This window comes from Abramis brama (assembly GCF_963993115.1).
Source record: "Abramis brama genome assembly, chromosome: 4".
NCBI classification, from domain to species: Eukaryota; Metazoa; Chordata; class Actinopteri; order Cypriniformes; family Leuciscidae; genus Abramis; species Abramis brama.
Window position 1 is genome coordinate 37,905,000 of NC_139966.1, and position 19,706 is coordinate 37,924,705.

Below are 19,706 nucleotides of genomic sequence, written 5' to 3' on the forward strand. Positions count from 1 at the left end.
CTATCCATCTATCCCCCTCCCCCCCCCTCTCTCTCTCTCTCTCTCTATCTATCTATCTATCTACCCATCTATCTACCATCTCTCTCTCTCTACCTACCTACCCACCCATCTCTTTCTACCTCTCTCTCTCTCTCTCTCTACCCATCTATCTCTCCATCTACCCATCTATTTCTCTCTCTCTCTCCTCATCTATCTACCCATCTATCTACCCATCTATCCATCCATCCAGTATAAAATAAATAAAAATATAAACCCAGTTTTCACAATCTAATCAAATCCATTTTTACACCCTTAAATGAAGTGCGAATTCCACTGTAGATTTCCATGATGCGGAAATTGCGGACGGAATCCATTCATAAAAAGTGAATTTACTGTATAATGCAGTATGCCACAGAATTTGGTCAATTTTGGATGAATAAATCTAGGCTGCACAATTCATCAAATCAGAATATGTATATATCAGACTAGTGTTTATGAATATTAAACTGCAATTAATGAATTTAGTGAAATTAATCAGACGTGATTTTTAATTATTAAAATGTAATTAAACCATTAAATCGGAATCCAGAAAAATTCTAATCGGACAACACGGAATTTGGGAAAAAATAAAACAGATTTCAAAAGGCCCTGATTTTATATTGCTATTTTCTAGCTGAATGTCTTTGTGCAAATGTTTGTTCTTGCCTTGGGCAACTTGGGCAGAACTTTCGGGAGGCTTTTGTAAAACTGAGACTTCTGCAAGTTGTCCCGCTGGAAAAGCGAGTCGAAGTACTGAAGAGTCATCGCTCCGACATCATCGAAAAAAGGAATCTGAACACACACATAGAATGAAACGTCACTCTCAGTCATGGTCTTACGAAATCGTGTATTATGATTCAATCAGTACAGATACTTAATAGCAAAAAAAATTGAAAGTTGAAGAAAACCAGCAAAGAGGGAAAACACTGACCTTTGTCATCTGATCTGCGTCTGGACGCACGTTGGAGGTGACGCTGAGCAACATCTTCACGTGTTCCCGGACCTCCTCTGGGATCTGACTCAACACTCCTGGACTCAGATGGCTTAGCTGCACACGATAATGAAATGCACATGTTTTAGGATTGTCACAATTATATAATTAGGGTATGATAAAAACTGAAGCATCACAATAACACTATTGTTCGCATGCCTTGTTTCTCATAGCAAGAGTTGAACGTTGTGGCTCTTCTGTTGTGGTTTTAAAGGGGTCCTATTATGTTTTTGTAACATTTTCAGCTTTATTTAGTGTGTAATGTTGCTGTTTGAGCATGAAAATATCTACAAGGTTACAAAGCACAAAGTCCTCTCCAAAGGGAGTTCTTCTTTATATCAGTAAGCACTACGGGTACAACGGATCACAAAACTCACGGTTCTAGTTACAGTTTTTGAGTCACGGATCGGATCAGCAACGATCTATTAAAGACAAGTGAACAGTCAGTCATAAAATAAGAACAAATATGCAAATTACAAGCATAGATAAATAAAATAAACCAAAGTTACAAATAAATTAAGGTCTAACAGTAGTATTCAGGTACAGAAATGCAATAATTAAGTGTTAAATACCAATTTGTAGTTGCACGAGTACCAAATTGAGTTCTCTTTAGCCTCTTCTTGCACTTAAATTGTTTAAAATCGCTTGAATGTTTAAATAGGCGTTACATTTCCAAAACATGCTCTAAGAGGTAGACTAATAACAACAGACTGTGGCCGGCTGACCAATCAGCACAGACTATGATTTTTGGAAGGCGGGTTTTAAAGAAACTGAAACTAAAACAGAGCATTCACACAAAGGGTGAAAACAGTTTATTGCTGCAACCATTTAAACATTAAACATGTTTTTTGAACATTAAATGATGAATTCTAGTAGACCCCATAAGAAATATGAACTGAGCATAATATGAATGCATAATATAAATGAGCATAATAGGCCCCCTTTAATCATTTAAAGTTCACCTATAACAGTAGTATTGTCAAATATTATAAAAAAAATAAAAAAAAATAAGTCAAATTTAAAATATTAATAGCAACATATGATTATATACGGCATATAATATATAATTTTTTTTCTCAAACTTTTGACTGGTAGTGTATATTATAAAATGCTGTGGCACTGCTGTTTTTTTTAGATTTGGATACCACATTACTACCATAGCACTAGTTTACTGTGAAACACTGTTTTAGGACAAAATGGGAAGGTAACATGCTTTAAAACAGGACGATAATTCCACGGGTGTGCAGAAGTTATCGGCTCCTCACCTGGTCCAGTTGTCGGCTGAAGCTCTTGAATATGTCCTGCTTGTTGACGTGAAAGACGGCCTTGCCTTCATTAAACACGGCGTGGATCAACACCCCCAGTGAGTACATGTCAGAGGACACGTCACAGCTGACGGACAGGATGTACTCAGGAGCGACATATTCTGGGTTCGGGAGGCAGAGAGGCGGTAGATTGGGGTCCCACTCTTTACACCCATACTTGGGCTAAAAGGCAGAAACACACAGACACATATTCGCTTACAAAGTTCCAACCAGGCAGACAATGATCTCTGGGACAGTTCCTAACCTCAGCGTCAGACGGGTTACTCGAGGAGATACTGAAGTCAAAGCCCATGATCTTCCAGGCTCCGCTCTTATTCAAGATGATGTTCTCTGGACACAAGTTACCATGAACCATCTTAACCCCACTGTGGAGGAACGACAAACCCTCTGAGACCTGAGAGAGAAAACAGAGAGAGACAAAGAGAGCGATATCTCATCAGCTACAAATCTAAAACAAAAAGCATGGTAGCATTTCGTGGACTGCATTTATTTTTATTGTAAAAACTATTATTTAATATATATAAACAATGTTTAATTTTATATGATATAATTTTATATTGAATATAATTTATATATTTAATATAATAAAAAATAAGATTTATTTTATTTAAAATAAAATGAATGATTATTTACATTACTCCATTAAAATAAAACTTTCTCTCTACTGACATATTGCTAATTACCACATCATATATTTGTAAATAAATCATAAATCTTGTCCCTTGAGTTTTTTTTTTTTACTTAAAAATTCGGCAAAAATAGCATTTTTAATAGCATAAGCATAAGATTACAGAAAATATAAATGTAAACTTTTTGGGAAAAAGGCGTTGGCCACCCAAAAATTCAACATGGCCGCCATATTGAATTTTTGAGTGGCCAACGCCTTTTTCCAAAATAGTGGCCCTTAGAGAGTATCTGTGCCAAATTTCATGCTTTTATACCAAAGTGAACGATTTTTTTTCTAATCTGCTGCACTAACCTCTAAAGCCAGGTGCACAGGTTGTATCTACTTTTTTTTATGTGCATAAGAAACTCTCACCTGCAGTAAGCCGTATTTCGTCTCTACATCAAAGAGTTTGTATTCTTTGATGTCTATGGGAACAGGACTAGGGAGATTGTCCCATTGGCCGAGCACATTGGCTAGACTGGCAAACACGGGCTCTGTGCAGAACGCCAGACAGTCTCTAGAGATAAAGAGACAAAGACATCCAGTGAGAACAGCAATGACAGACAGATAAAAGCGCTGGTTATGTTCGTAGCCTTGGAAACATTTTGAATGTGATTCCAACAATATTGTTCCTCTGTGTCGCTATCATTCACTGACGTTATTTTAAATAATGTTAATTTTATTCATTGGATTATGTACTTATCCTTTTCATTATGAGTGTGAGACAGCAGTGTGCTTGCAGTTCACAGGCTCTTCTGATTGGCTGTGATTTGTGAAAGATTTTGCTGTGCCTTGTCACATCTAGTGTGGACAGACAAACTGCTCGTCACTGAATCTTATCGGATTGTGTTTAGCTAGGATAAGCTGTTAGAAGATCTCTGCCTGCATTGACCGTAACATCAGGACTACAGCTTGAGTCTCACATCTAAGAGATCCATGTACAGGGTTCGTACACTTTTTCCAAGGTCAAATTCAAGCACTTTTCAAGCACTTTCCAGGTCCATTTTAAAGCTTTTTCCAGCACCTTACACTACCGTAAATTACATACCAATACATAGTTAAAATTATTATTTAGTGTTTTTATCACATCAAAAGAGATAAACAGCCAAATGTTTCATAAGCAGAGGGCTGCACGATATTGAAGAAAAATTAGATATGCGATAACTCATTAAATAATGCAATATTCAATGTGCAATACAATAATGCTTAAAGTGTGTCTGTCAAATTAACTTAAATTATCTTTAAAATATCTTTAAAATTATATAACCTACACATACATGTTTCACATTCTTTTTGTGATAAGAAAATATCCCTACAATTTCAAGACAGTGAACATCAGTGTTTTACTGTAGCATAAGAAGTGTTATTTTAACATCACTGGGGTTTAGGGGTTCAGGTTATCCTACATTAGGTTTATTTAACAACAGAAACTAATTAATCAAATAAATGTAAAAATAAACACTGCTTAGTTATAAATATACTGATTCTTATTAAAGCTACAAAAGTCAGCCAAAACCAGAGAGTGATTTTTTGTATTTTGTTCATGATCCCAGTTATTGCAAGCCGTTGCGATATGCAAGCATATTGTAATATATACAGTTGCAATATTTTGATATATTGTGCAGCCCTAATATTTAAGCCAATCACAAGTTTTATTCTTCAACATGTATCACTAAGTATATAGCCTAAAGCATATGATTAATATACTTTTCATTATATTAATGTCCAAACATTGCTTACCAGATAATGTGATTTATAGTCTGTAAAACTGAAATAATTTCAAATATGAAGACTTAGGATTTGAACAGAAATATTTGACAGGCCTTCCCGTTTTGGGACACATTCTTGATATAGACAAGGTTTGAACAATATCTGAGTGCACAGGCACCTGCCTGATAAATGTATTTCATTGCCAAGACATAACGTTAGCTAATACATTTACTGTAATAGAGCAGTGTAAATATTGCATAGGGCCATCCTAAACCTTACAGTAACAGTATACTACTTATGACACTGACTGATTTCAGTTCAGCAATCAACGACTGTTGTTATGCACTGGCAGAGCCGCCTTAACCTAATGTTAGGCCCCGGGGCTGAGAGGTTTTGTAGGCCCCCCATCCCCTCGATTTATAGAGTCTCATTTTAAAAAAGTGTAATAGCCTACCTAGGTAATCTACATCACAAAATGCATTAGTTTCTTTCGAGACCTACAACAGTGAGTTTTTTTATATTGTTTTTAATTTTAATATTGTTATTAACATATCACTGAGCACATAAACACAAGAAACTTTATTTAACAACCACACACTGCAACTAAATTTCAACTTTATGCAAATGAGAAGCGATTTTAGCGAGCGACAACCAATAGGAAAGAAGCCTTTCAATGGAGCTCAGCTCCCGTCACCGTCTCGAGTGCAGTGCAGGCAAGACAGAAGAGTTCAAGGGCGATTTCACTGTTTTATATGATTTGACTGTAACTTACCACAAACATGGATATAATAAAATGATGCATGGAAAAAAAACTTTCGACAGTCTCAGTGAGTTTAATTCATACATCTATAGTTCGAGTGTTGTAGTTTTATGATGCAAGTTTAGCACTGCTGCAGTTCATTTTACAGTTTCCCCTGCATTATGTTGACTATTAGGGACAAGAAAATTGATTATTTGTCAAATTCGGATGACGTTTAAGTAATTTATGACAGTATGAGTGAGTTTAATTTGTAGATTGATCGATCGTTAATCTAGTAAATTATTTAATCCTGAACACTGCTGTGTGGTAATATAAAAACACTACCAACAGCATACTGTTTCTTTTGAGCCTAATTCCTAGTCAAATTAAAATGATATAGTTATATAATGTATAATATCACTTGTAATGGTGTTTTGTATAGATGTGGCCAGACGAGCAGTCTAAACAACGCCTTATTCGCGCCGCGCGACCTCTAGACGCGCATAAACGCGTCTTTGCATTGACTTAACATTGAAATCACTCGCGCCAGACGCTCTATTCGCGTTTGGTGTGAACGCACCATAACAATAACATTAGAGCGACAGCACTACCAACGCCCACAAGCGACTAGCGACAAAATCTGACAAGTTAAAACAATACAACCTTTTCAGCTCATCATGAACCTGAACATGGGAGGCCCCTGAACTTGGGAGGCCCCTGGGCTTCAGCCCAGGTAAGCCCGTGCATTAATGCGGCCTTGTGCACTGGGCTAACGTTTGCAGGTTGCACGTTACACTTCTGTAATTTTGGCAATGTTCACTGCATATGCAAACTGCAAATGAATGTGACATAACGGACATGTAATACTTACATTACATTATCGGACCAAGTACTCTGTCACTAACGGCCCTTTCAGATAGGACGCGGACCGCGCTGCGCTATGAAATGAAACCGATATATTTCAATGGCTTGCGCCGCGCGACTCGGACCAAAACGGAGCTCAGCGAGCTCGCGCGCACACCGCGGTCAAAGTTTAAAATAGTTCAACTGTTGCCGCTGCGTGGCCAATAAAAACGGTGCATCCAAACAACCGCGGAAATCAAAATGAAAACTCCGCCTACTTTTGCTCTGGCCAGCGTAACGCAAATCAATATGTATCTGATTCTGAAGGGCTACATTTTTTTCTCCGTTTAATAAAGAACTATTTCGTCAGAAAGATATTTCTTGTGAAAGAAATACAGTTACAAATTCAAGCATTTTCAAGCATTTAATCCAAAATTCAAGCACTTTTCAAACCTTGAAAACACATCATCAAAATTCAAGCACTTTCAAGGATTTCAAGCACCCGTACGAACCCTGCATGTATTATTCAGGAGAAATTTTCCACAGGATGAACTGCTGCATCCACACACACACACATATTGATTGTAGAAGCACAGGAGCCAAATCTTAAAATAAAGAAAAAGCTCTGAGCTCTTTTATCAAGAGTAGATTATTCGCTCCCAAAGCATTTTATTTCATAAATCAATTCAAAAATACTTTGACGTGGATAAGAAAGATAATTTTCATTGCAGTGGTGATAACACTGTGGTTTTGTTCAAAATGTAATGAGCTGACCTAAATGGCACCATAAGCATATCCGATTGCCTGTCCTAAGCTTCCCACAATGCTGTGCATGTAGGCAGATTTTGTGTTAGCATGCGTTAATGCGTGTTCACGCTGTGGTCACCTGGACTCCTCCAGCGGATGCTGGACCGTGAGGAGGCGCGGGTGTCGTAACCGGGTCAGCTGTTGAACTCCTTTCTTTAGGGAATCAATAATCTGATCCTTCTCGAACTTCTGATAGCGATCAATGATCTTCTTATCGAGCACAAAAACGGCCACTTCCTGTGGGAAATAGAAAGAACATTTATTTAAAAATACTTAAATGTATATTTCATTTGCAATAGCATTCGTACATTCAACAAATGATTTATATTTAAAAAAATAGTTAAATTCATATTTACTTTGCAAAACATATCTGCACACTCAACAAATAATTAAAATATTTTAATTTATATTTAATTTGCAACAATATATTATGTACATCTGCACATTCCACAAATAATTAAAATATTTTAATTTATATTTATTTTTGAAACAATATCTGAACATCTGCACATTCAACAAATAATTAAAATATTTAAATTTATTTTGCACTAATACATTGTCCATCTGCACATTCAACAAATTACAATATTTAAATTTATACCTATTTTGCAACAATATCTGTACAATTGCACATTCAACAAATTAAAACATTTAAATGTATATCTATTTTGCAATAGTATATGTACATCTGTACATTCAACAACAAAAAAATGCATACTTAATTTGCAATAATTACATTTATTTAGGAATATACCAACCTATTCTAATGTATGCTTCCAAGACTATTGCAAATCATTCACAATTTCAAACAGAACCACATATATATTAGCCATCTAAATGATTGTATCAGTGTGACATGAACTGAATTCACTTCAACAATTTTAAAAACATCGAAGAAAACACATGAAAACATGTATGATATCAACAAACGTACGATTGTGGCAATGTGAGGAAGCAAGTGACAATTCTCTGTCATGACAATTGCATCACTAAAAAGACTTCCTCTTTCACTGTAAACAACGTACCGACATGTAACATGATGGTGTCCTATTGTAAGTGATATACATGACAGAGTTAAAGTTATAATAATAAATAACTGGCGCACCTGTTTGGTGGATTTCTTTGTGCCGTTGTAGATCCTCCAGCTCATTCCTGGACCCCCGCTGGCGATGTGTCGGCCCACCTCAAACTCGCGCGTGACGGGGTTGCCCATGATGGTGCTGGTCATGTCGGCCGTCACCTTAGTGACGGTGCTCTTTAGTTTATTGAGCATGGACTCCATGATTTTACTGGATGCTCACCTGAAACAGGAAGTTATTTCATCATCGTTTTCATGCTTCCCGTTGGTCAAATACACAGCGAATAGGATGAGCTCAGGGTTATTATCGTTAACCAAATCTATTAAAACATTTTTGTTGATTGAAATAAAGACAAAATAATACAAAACATGGATATTAATGAAAAACTTAAACTTATTTTAGTTATTTGCCATGGTCACATTTCAAATTTTCAAAAATTTGAAATAAATAAAACCTAAATTTGTCATCCATGAACACTAACTGTTTAACTAGTTGCTTTTGACATTTCTTCTAGTTTTAATATATATATATTACTATTTAAAATAGTAATAAATAAATATAAAAACTAGAAGAAATGGCAAAAGCAACTAAAAAGAAATCTGTACAAAGCAGGTGATAAACATTTTGAACCCCATTGCCTTTCATTATATGCACAAATAACAAACAAAAAAATTTCTGAATATCTTCTGACCCTTTTAGAATCGAAATCTGAATCTGTGTGTTTACAAGCTGCTGAATCTTTGATTGACAGCCGAGCAGAAGTCTTAAAGGTAGGGTAGGTAGGATTTTTATAAAAAACTTTTTTTCAAATTTGTTTAAACTGTCTTTATATACCAATACATAATTAAAATGTAAGTGCTCTGAAAAAGAGAGTTTAAAAATCGAGTGACTGTAGACCTTTTAATCTGCAATAAACACAGCTCATTATTTCCATCCGGGACGAAACAATTGATTGGTTTGGGCGACTGTCACTCACTCTCGCAACCAAGGCTACCACCCCTGTTGCTAGATCTGCCCATATGCGCGCGCACCTGTTTGATTTGAGGAGTGCAAGAGAGGCGCGGAACCTACGAAGAGTAAAATTATGGCAGAGAAAAAGAGCATTCAAAATTCAAAGCACCTGCATATGCAGTCAGCGAAGGCAAACAAGGCAAAAACTACTTCCTCGGACCCTGGTTGCCCGCACTCTTGAACGACCTCCTCTGCTTCGCCATCGACCCCGGACCTGTCCTTGAACCGACGATGCGATACTTGTCACCGGAGTGTAACGTTAGTCCTCATCAGAGTCAACAATGTTTTCATCATGTAAACTCTTACATGCAAAACACCGTATATGTTATGACTCTTACACGAAATTCACCTTCATCACAGTGTAACTGATGGTAATGGAAAAACGTGTATCAATGCAACCTGTTTTTAGCTCGTTACCTATAGCCTAAATATAGCTCTTTACCGAATCAAACAAAATATATTTTAAACTTTACCAGTATCTATATGCTAGCTTGATTGTGAGAACTAAAAGCCATCTTATTTGTTTATATTTATAGTGATAAAGTTAGATTTTTTATTACATGTGATTCTGACATGATGTCACTGCATGCACTGCGCTCCTTCCTCTCCACTCGTCTCAGGTAAATAAATGCGTCTTCCAGCTGAGCCTGAGCGTTTGGCGTCGCGCGTTCATGTGTTTTGGGGGCGTGGCTTTGGAAGGAGCCCAGAAGGGAGGGGGTGGGAGTGAATGGAAATAATTAGCTGTGTTTACAACAGTCGTGAGAGGTCTACAGACACTCGATTTTTATACTCTCTTTTTCAGAGTACTTATATTTTAATTATGTATTGGTATATAAAGACAGTTTAAACAAATTTGGAATGTTTTTTTTTTTTAGAAAAATCCTACCCTACCTTTAACAGTCTGGGAAAATGTTCAATCGTTCAAACGACTCAAGGGTACGCCGACTCTAAACTGGGTACTTTTCATTTACACAGACTAGTAGGCTGCTGCATAGAAAGAAATAAAGCGACAAAAATAGACTTAAACACATCTGAAAATCTGTCAATGCGAATTCTCAGCAGGGTCTGAGCGTTCCTGGCTCAAAATAAACGATGTATTCATGCTGACAGCATGAGAGAAATAAGAAATGCACTGTTCTGTCAGCTGCACACATCTAATGGTTGTTTTAACACTGTAATGTGGATCTGGATTTTGCTGGCTGGATTTTGAGCAGATATCACAAAACAAATAGAAGAGTACAAATAAAAATTAAGTTTAAAACAAATTCTGACCAACTTATGTGTAATAAAGAATAATAAACCGACATCTATTATTATTATTATTATTAGTTAAAAGTTTGATACTTATATATCCCTAATCAGTAAATGTAAAATGCAAAACCAACTACAAAAAAACAAAAACAAAAAAAAAAACAGTAACTAATAAAAACCTACTAAAAATGAAATTAAACAAAAGTAAAATAGAAATAAAATTATATATAATTTACTGTTACTACTGTGGCAAGTAGTCTATATTGTAGAATAGTAGAAAGTACTATTAGTGGGGTTATTATTATTATTACTAAATCCATAAAAACATGTTCATTTCTTGAAATAAAATAAGCAAGCGTGCAGAGACAACAGTTTACATTTTTGTTTAGGTTGAAGTATTAAAATACCTCAAATTGAATAAAAACTATACATTTAAAAATAACAATAGAAATGGCAAAAATACTAAACATTTAACAAAAAATTTAAATAGAAAAAATCAGCATAATAGATCAGCAACAACTATAACTGACACTAAAATAAGACTGACTATTAATAGAAAGCACTACTAAAATAAAGTAATACCACATTTAATCATAAATTAGGTAGTGAAATTAAACCTTTAAACATCAAAGCATCGTAAAATAGTGAATTATTAAGAATATTAGTGTTATTAATAGAATTTTATATTAATGCTGTCATTATATCGATTTATTATTCAGAATATTATTATTAATTTCTGTGTTTGTTAAAAGGAAGTCACACAGTGGCATCATAAGGAAAAGTGTGACGTGTTTAACATTTAATGAATGAAGTTTGAGACTCAAATGACATAAGTTGACAAGACTTTACTGGCGGAATAAACTGCCCTTTACCATCAAAATTCAGCAAACATCAGCGTTTTGACACTAAACAAACCACAGGAACGTACAGAAATGAAACTTGAATAATATATGATACCAAAAATGCTGTCAAAGTAACGTAACGTCAGGCAGTTCAGTTGGTTTAGAGACACAGACAGAGACGTTTAAATATTAATGTGAATATTTGTGTTGCTCAAGAAAACAAAACAGTAAAGCATTAATTGGGAATCAATTATATGTGAGAAACCAACTAAAACAGAAATATATTATTATCTTCACAATATAAAACACACAATAAAACCCGACAGCAGCTGAGCTAACAGGCTAATGCTAATGGAGTGAAGCGTCACTACACAGAACTGATCAATAACCGCCGAATACAGTCTCAGAATCAGTGTCCAGCTCATAAACACATAGACTTCAGTCTTACCTTTACACTAGAGGAGCTGACAGTGAGACTGGGTGATTAAAACCAGGATTTAGACAGTAACAAAACCGTCAGCAGTGGTGGTGGCTAACAGCCTCCATGACACTTCATCAAAACACCTGAGAGATTCCGCGGTGTGAAGACGGACGACACACTCGACGCTTCTGCGAGAAAATTATCTGTGATAAAAGTCCTTGTTTTCAAAATACTATCCATATCGACTCGCCTATAACTACTGTATTTAATCTTCTTCTGAGATTGATTTGCTTTCTGTTTGGGACCTCATACAGCCGATGGTGATTATAATAATAAAATTTACCTCAAAATTGTTATACATGTTCACCTTACCTAGTAGCCCAATGTTGTTGAAACTTGAAAGTATGGGCACATCTTTCAATATGTTCAAAGCATGTTTATAATAAGCTCTCAAAAGACAGTAAGTCTGAACCTGCAACTTAAAAAATAACAAAATTCATTTTTTTTGAGCTTTTGCAAGTATTTTAATGAGTTTTAAATTTGAGAAAATTAAAGTGCATCTAAAAAAAATTATCTAATACAATAAAATAATTATTCAACTTCATTAGTTCAAAGTACCAGTAATGCAATTTAATTCACTTTCTGTTCAATTACGTAATAAATACCATTGATATGCAACACCACATTTAATCCAGTGCATTCAGTCATCATTTTAGAAGTTAAAATAACTTCTGCAATTAAATCTTCCCTTTGTATTTCTGAATAATTATGCCTATTATGAATAATTACACCCTATTATGCTACATTTTCCAATACAAATACATTTAAAATCAGTAGTAGACATTTATACGAAGTACAGTAATACATGAGGTCAATATTCATTAAAAAGTAAGTTAATAAGTGATCCAAGAAAGAGCATAATTTGAATCTTTACCTTTAAGGCATAGGTATCCATTTCTCAATTTCAAGTGCAGCTAAAACTAGTTCGAATAGCTTGAAAAAACCTGAGCATATCGCACAATTCAAGTAATCCTATACTGAGGTGAAAACAGTATTCACTCACCTGATTAAATCTATGTAGTGTTCAGTAGTGATTAGCGGTTTCATTATAGTATTAATACTTGTAATAACCATCCTTCTTATAAAGCTGCTATAAATCAGAGACTATTTGCAAATCACGTAACACTTAATTTTACAGTGCCCTTGTTACACATTACATGCATTTACTGTAGTAATAACTACCGTATAATATATCATGCACTGTTGGATAAAGTAACTTGTAAAGTAATGTTTTACACTATTGTGAAACAGTAACTAATCCCATTACTTAGTTACTTTTTATAGAAAGTAATGTGTTACGTTACTTTTTCTCACCTGGGCTGGGCTTGCTTGTTTGTTTGTTTTATAACTAAGCCATTTCACAGCAAAATTGAAATGAATAAGCCTCAGGCTGAAGGAAGCACAAAGTCAATAAATGGGAAAGTTGTGTTACCTATGTGAAAAAGTAACTTGTAATTTCAAAAGTAATGTGATACTTTACTAGTTACTTGAAAAAGTAATCTGATTATGTAACTTGCGTTAGTTGTAATGCGTTACATCAAACACTGATCACATGCAACTAACCCTAAACCAAACTTAATCCTAACCCTATAATAAGTACATGTAATTAATTATTATTACTCAGTACTTAAATGTATAATTACACTGTAACAAGGACACCTTAAAATGAAGTGTAACCCACAGTTGTGTGAGGTTAGTAACCCTAATCTTTGAATTGCTATATTAGGTTGAAATGCCTTCAACTAATAAAAATAAGTTTAACAAACAACGCTACCTGACATAATTCTAAAAAAAAAAAACCGGATTGATAAAAACCTTCATGGACTAACAAACGATGTTTATCCAGTGTTCATTACTTTCTAGAATGTAGAGAAGAAGTGCTGGAGGAAAACCCCCGGGTGATGTTTCTGAAACTGTTTGGCCAGTCGTCTCTTCTGTTTGACGGACAGGTCGTCACTGAGAGCGATGCCGTGCATTAACCGCTTTAAGCTGTCAAGAGTGGCCTTATCTTTGTTATCCTCATACTGCTGCAGCGACACCTGCTGGCAGAATGTGAACACTGCAAAGGCAAAAGAAGTAGCTTCAGGAGATGATTATCAAATCAATGCGGAAATCGTTTTTATAGGGAGACTGTGAGTGAACTTACGTGCTACATTATCTAGATCCCTCCCTCGCTGCAAGGTTTGTAGTGTCTTCCTCACAGCCTCAATCAATGACAACGGGGTCTAGATGCACAGGTATGAACGAAAAATGATTGAAACATTCTGTGATTTGAACAGAACTTTCAGAGATAATGTATTTGTAAAAAGGGCACACCTTAAAGAGTTGAGTGTGATTATCCATGAGGAACAGCAGTAGCTGCTCACATTGGACTCGAGTCATTTCTTTACTCTGGATCACAGCCTTCACAAACGTCTTGCTGACCAAAGCACGGTTCTCAATCTGTTACAACACAAATGTGCCTGTGCCTTTATAGTACGCATTCACACGTTTCTTTTCTTAATTCAAACATGTTAAAAATGGCCAAAATTATGATTTAAATGGCCTAAAATACATTAAAAATGGCCTAAAATATATTAATATAAAATATATTTTAGACAAAAATGTAGCCCATGAATTATACTATTCCAGTAAGTATAAACATTTACAGTAAGATTTTTTTTTTTTAAAGAAATTAATGCTTTTCTTCAGCAAGAATGCATTAAATTGATGTGACAGTAAAAGCATATGCTGTTACAAAAAAGAAACAGTTTCAAATAAATGCTGTTCTTTCAGAACCTTATATTTATATTATATGAAGCAGCACAGCTGTTTCCAACATGTTTCTTGAGCAGCAAATCATCATATTAGAATGATTTCTGAAGGATCATGTGACACTGAAGAATGAGTAATGAAGCTGCATCACAGGAATAAATTACATTTTTACAAATAAATTAAAATAGAAAATAGATTTTAAATTGAAATAATATTTCACGATATTACTGCTTTTACTGTATTTTTGATCAATTAAATGCAGCCTTGGTGAGCATAAAGACTTTTGAATGGTAGTGTTGGTGTATAATAATACAATCATTAATATTTTTTTTGTGTTAAGGAAAATTAATTTGGGGGTGGGGGGGGTTTGGGGTAAGATCTAATACCGGTACAATACATCCCTTTTTTAGTAGGAATTCCAAGAGCATATGCACACGCACACGCACGCACACACACACGCGCACACACACGCGCACGCGCACACGCACACACACACGCACACACGCACACACACACGCACACACACACACACATAATTGATCTTTGAAATTGATTAGAGAACTACGTTTATCTTTGAGTATTTTCTATGCTGATACAGAAAATGGTTTTAACCAATCAATCAACCTCATGCGATGGTTTAAACAGACTGAACTCGTGATCACCTGCTTGTGCAGTCTGAAAGCTTCATTATCTGCAGCGGCTGCCATAAAACCCAACAGTCTGCGTAACTCGTCTCTGCTCGTGGACTCCAACATCTGCAGACAGAGCTGAGTCGCTCTCAAAGCATCCTGACCTCTCCCACAATCTACACACAAAGATCACTCTAAATAACGCAGAAAGAATTAACAGCCTCGAACACAAACGACATTGAGCCCATTGTGTTTTACAAATTACCCAAAAGATGTAGGATTCCAGTCTGGATGTCCGTGTAGCGGCCTGGCAGTAGTGGAGGTCTCTCTGGGCTGTTGTAATACTTGGCGATGGTGTCGAACAGCAGTCTCTTGTGCTTCCCCTCCCCAGATGTTGCATTCTGCTGGATGAGTTGCTCACTGGCAGCCACGATTAACTGATCTGGGAACAGCTCAAGACAATCCACTGCTGCCACCAGCCAAGAGTCCAACCTTCGAAGAGATGAATGACACACACACACAGGTGAACCCACATGAAAACCATGAATCTGAATGTGACGGCACTGAGTATTGTGCACTGACTCGTGAAGGCTGAGACTCTCTGAGACTTCACGATCCACGCAGGTGTTGGAGATGACCAGGTCACCGTGGCTGCGCAGAGATGAGCGCAGGGGCTCCGGTTTGGCAGGCGAGGTCAGAATACAGTCCAGCATGGAGATCTCAACCACCTGCAGCAACTGAAGTAACGTCTGCTGCCTCCAAACGTCCCGTACCACTGAGACAAACACACGAGGAGAAGAAATAGTAAGGGCTGTTAGTAAGTCATGCATCCTTCTGCACTGCTGTCTAATCGTTTGTCAATGTTTTTCACCATCTCATGCCATGACAATTGTGTCTTTAAGATACGGCAAGTTAAAACTAGTTTAAAAGTTGAGTTTTAGCACATAGCCATGTTTAATGTGATAAAACTCATCTTGTAAATGGAACTAAAACACTAACAAAAAAACCTTTTTGTTAACTGTTTTATTTTAAGTTATTTTTTAATTTAATAAATTATAAGCTTTCATTAACACACAAACACCCTAAAGATCCCTAACGAACCTCAGTTTGGGAAACGCTGCTGTTCAGTATACACTATTATTAAAAAATAGTAAGTAAAACAATACAACAAGCACTGCAATAATAAATGTCTCTGATATTATATATATATATATATATATATATATATATTCTACACAGTTTAATAGTTTTAAATGGTTAAAGGTTTAAAAAAGACAGACAGGCCATATTAGACCAACATCAGACAACGTCAGACCTGATTAAACCACATAAAACCAATTTAGACCTCAACATACCTTCAAGAAAACACTTCAGACTTCATTTAAACCTTTCAGACTAATTTTGATCTCAACAGACATCAAATCAGACTCTATTAGACCACAATACACTACATTTAGAGCCCCAAGAAACCATTTCAGTCTCTGCTTGAACCTCCTCAGGCCCATTCAGAACTCATCAGAGACAATAAAGGACTATATCTGAACCCCAAGAACCATTACACCACATGAGACATTCAAGAAAAAAACACTTTAGACTTCACTTAAACCTCTTCAGACTCATTTACATCTCAACAGACATCAAATCAGACCCCATCAGACTCTTTCAGACCACAATAGACTACCAGAAACAGCCATAGTTTTGCCCTGTGATGTAAACTAAAGGCTATATGAAAAGGCCAAACACTTAAATAAGCTCCACCCCAACTTATTTACATATTTACTATATCAACACAGTGAGGAAATCTACTTCTAATGGTTCTCCTGATAAGTGAATACAACACATTTTGCATGGTCTAAAGACTTTAAAAGCAAATGCAATGAGGGGAAGAAATTATGTTCTTTAAAAATCAAAATTATGAGCAGTTTCACCTTTTTTTGAGAGGAAACTGTTAGAAATTGCAGCACGATGTAGATCAGAGGGCACGGATGGGTGCAGGTTTATATTCTTCAGTAGTCTCTCCACTCTTCTGTCTGATGATCCAAGAACCAAAGGGTTGGAGATCGTCTGCATTTCTCCAAACCTACAAACAAACAACATAAAACACTTAAGTACTGCAAATTAAACTTTTAGATGCGTCAATGATTCAAATGCAATTACCTTGAAGAGGTCTTCCACTTTCCGGTTTGTTTGTCTGGAGTCTGGTTCTCACCGCCACCGTACCTCTTTTTGGCAGATCCGTCCAGGAAGCGGTACAGGCTGCAGCTGGAATCCTCAAAGGTCATTTCTTTTTCTCGTCTGAAGAGCTTCATCCCGACGGGTTCGAACACTCTAGACTCCATTAAGGCTTGGCAGAGCCTGGCAGCTTTGAGACGGGACACTTCGCTGGAGCAGAAATAGATGTTCTGCATGAGGTGGCTCAGAACCACGTCCACCGCATCAGAGCCGGTGAAGCAGTCAGGATGGATGCGCAGGTGCTGTCTGCGGGGTCGGAGCTCCACCTGCGACCGCAGGGCCTCAATGATGTTCTGCCACAGCTGGGTGGCCCTGAAGGGCCCAGAGAATCCTAAAAAACATCAGGACAAGATGATTAAGTCTTCATACATGAACAAAAAGTACCAAAAAACATTTAATGAGCATGTTCCATGGTAATAATAACATGCTTTATGACACGTGCCATTGCAATACCATGTATTTAGTACCATGCTTGGTCTTACTTTTAACCCCTTAACTGTTAGTCCCATTTTTTGGGGCATAGACCCCAAAATGACATTTCCACTTTAAATTGTAATAAATCTTGAATACTTAGGAACACAGACCTAAGTTTGGTCTCTTTTTACACTTGCCAAATTATTGTATAAGTGAAAAAAAAAAATGATGAAAGGGGAATTAAAAAAAATAATAATTATATTAGTTTAAGTTTAAGAAAATGTAAATATATAATTTTTTTGTAAATACATATTTTACAAAACATGTTTTACTCTGAAACTGCAAGGAATTCAAAGCCAAAAACCTGAACAATTTGTGTTCCAAATTTTAGGTTGGACTCCATATATGATTTCCATATATGGTTTGAGTCATCTGACCCATATATATCCGTAATTTTCATAATATTTATGAAGTAGACATCATATTTAGAAGTAATATAGGCAGTTTGTCAGTATTTGATTTGAATCCAACCTCTAACAAACACATAAATTACATGCCAAAAGAACACGGATGTGTGTTATGGCTCGCCGCATACCAAATGGATAATCTATCATTTTTCCTTTATATTTAAAACATTTTCAGACCTTTTTTTTTCGCTCCAAAAAAATAGAATGGATGTTATCTTTTGAAATCTTGGGGGAAGATGCATAGATGCATTTAAATCAAAAATAGAGGCCAGGGGAGCATATACAGGGAAAACAACACAGGTCCAAGTATTGATCCCTGTGGAACACCACAACCAAGAGGTGTGTTGGAAGATGAGTGCTCTAACCCTAACCCCAGACGAACTTGCACTTGGTGAAAAAAGAACACGAGGTTTATGACAATTTTTTTAAATGTGAAATATACTATTAAGATATGAAGTAGCCTACACTTCAAGTGCACATTCAAAACAATTAAGCACAATTATTTTCACAAAGAGTGGTATTATCATCTGATATATCACTATACCTTTCCAACACGTTTATACTTTGTGTCTTTATAAATTATAACCGTCTTTATAAACAGTATAATAATGCTGTTTCAATATACTTATGACGGAAACATGTCACCATATAAACTATATTTGACTATACGTTTACATTAAGCACAAAAGACTCGGTTCGTTTATATTATTAGAAATCAGCTAATTTAAAACTTGTTATTTAATCCGTGATGCTGAAGAACGCCATTATAATCGAAACATAATAAACTGTTTAGCTTAGCTGGATGACCTGATAAGGATCTTGATTCATTTGGTCTAGTTTGTTATCAAACTGGTGGAAATATAAAGGAAACGTTTAAAAACAAACTGTACAGAAATATAAAGGCTAAGTTCGTATAAACCATTTTTTTGTACCTGACAGTTGTTTATTCTCTCTGAAACAGGTTTGACTGTTCAGTCTTCTGAACCGAGGAGTCAAATCCACCGCCATTGCGGCACCGGAAATGGCGTCACATGCCCGTTCTCTGACGTACATCGGTGCGACGAGGCTCCGATCTGGGATCAGCTGCAGTGTGTAAGACCGAATTTACATTCTGCGCGTTTGCGTGAATGAATCTGATCCTAGAACCCTGTGAGGTACCACTATCTCTACCGTGTGAACTCAAACGCAGTTACAATTTACCAAGAAAGTGGAACTGTGGAAAAATAAGATAATCACGCCCATCCAATATATAATATTATAAGATCGAACCATAGATTTATTGGCACTCTAGTTTTTGCTGCAGAAATAAGATACTTTTCCATCGTTTGTGTGTGTGTGTGTAATCCTTTATATTAGATATATAGGATATGCTTTCATATAAAGGATTTTTAACAGAATTAAACCAAATGTAATATTTATATTTAGATATTACATTTAAATGTCGAT

General features: G+C 36.0%; 2 protein-coding genes across 2 annotated transcripts in view; both read right to left on the reverse strand.

Moving 5' to 3' along the window:
* Positions 1-11,866, reverse strand: part of scyl2 (SCY1 like pseudokinase 2) — a 20,301-nt gene extending 8,435 nt beyond the window's left edge. Inside the window, exons 1-8 of the mRNA XM_084111624.1 lie at positions 11,732-11,866; positions 8,206-8,401; positions 7,180-7,337; positions 3,374-3,518; positions 2,579-2,728; positions 2,275-2,496; positions 950-1,066; positions 685-810 (exon numbers count right to left, since the gene is read on the reverse strand). Of these exons, the coding sequence (XP_083967750.1) occupies positions 685-810; positions 950-1,066; positions 2,275-2,496; positions 2,579-2,728; positions 3,374-3,518; positions 7,180-7,337; positions 8,206-8,382 (1,095 nt within the window). The 5' untranslated portion in view covers positions 8,383-8,401; positions 11,732-11,866. The remainder of the gene's footprint in view (positions 1-684; positions 811-949; positions 1,067-2,274; positions 2,497-2,578; positions 2,729-3,373; positions 3,519-7,179; positions 7,338-8,205; positions 8,402-11,731) is intronic.
* A 350-nt stretch (positions 11,867-12,216) lies between these two features.
* depdc4 (DEP domain containing 4) lies at positions 12,217-19,278 on the reverse strand. The gene is made up of 9 exons (XM_084111627.1): positions 19,193-19,278; positions 17,305-17,710; positions 17,076-17,227; positions 15,730-15,922; positions 15,413-15,639; positions 15,181-15,323; positions 14,081-14,206; positions 13,911-13,989; positions 12,217-13,823 (listed from the first exon to the last, which is right to left on the reverse strand). Exons 1-9 carry the CDS (start codon positions 19,266-19,268, stop codon positions 13,624-13,626), a joined length of 1,602 nt encoding a protein of 533 aa, XP_083967753.1. The 5' UTR covers positions 19,269-19,278; the 3' UTR covers positions 12,217-13,623.
* Between the last annotated feature and the right edge of the window lie 428 nt (positions 19,279-19,706).

Bases quoted from the DNA above. Each gene is read 5' to 3' on its own strand.
- depdc4 (XM_084111627.1), bottom strand. From the start codon at position 19,268: ATGGCGGTGGATTTGACTCCTCGGTTCAGAAGACTGAACAGTCAAACC. The intron at 17,711-19,192 runs GTACAAAAAAAT...GATGTTTTTTAG, and splicing joins AGAGAATAAACAACTGTCAG to GATTCTCTGGGCCCTTCAGG. The intron at 15,923-17,075 runs GTGAAACTGCTC...TGTTTGTCTCAG, and splicing joins CAGTTTCCTCTCAAAAAAAG to TGGTACGGGACGTTTGGAGG.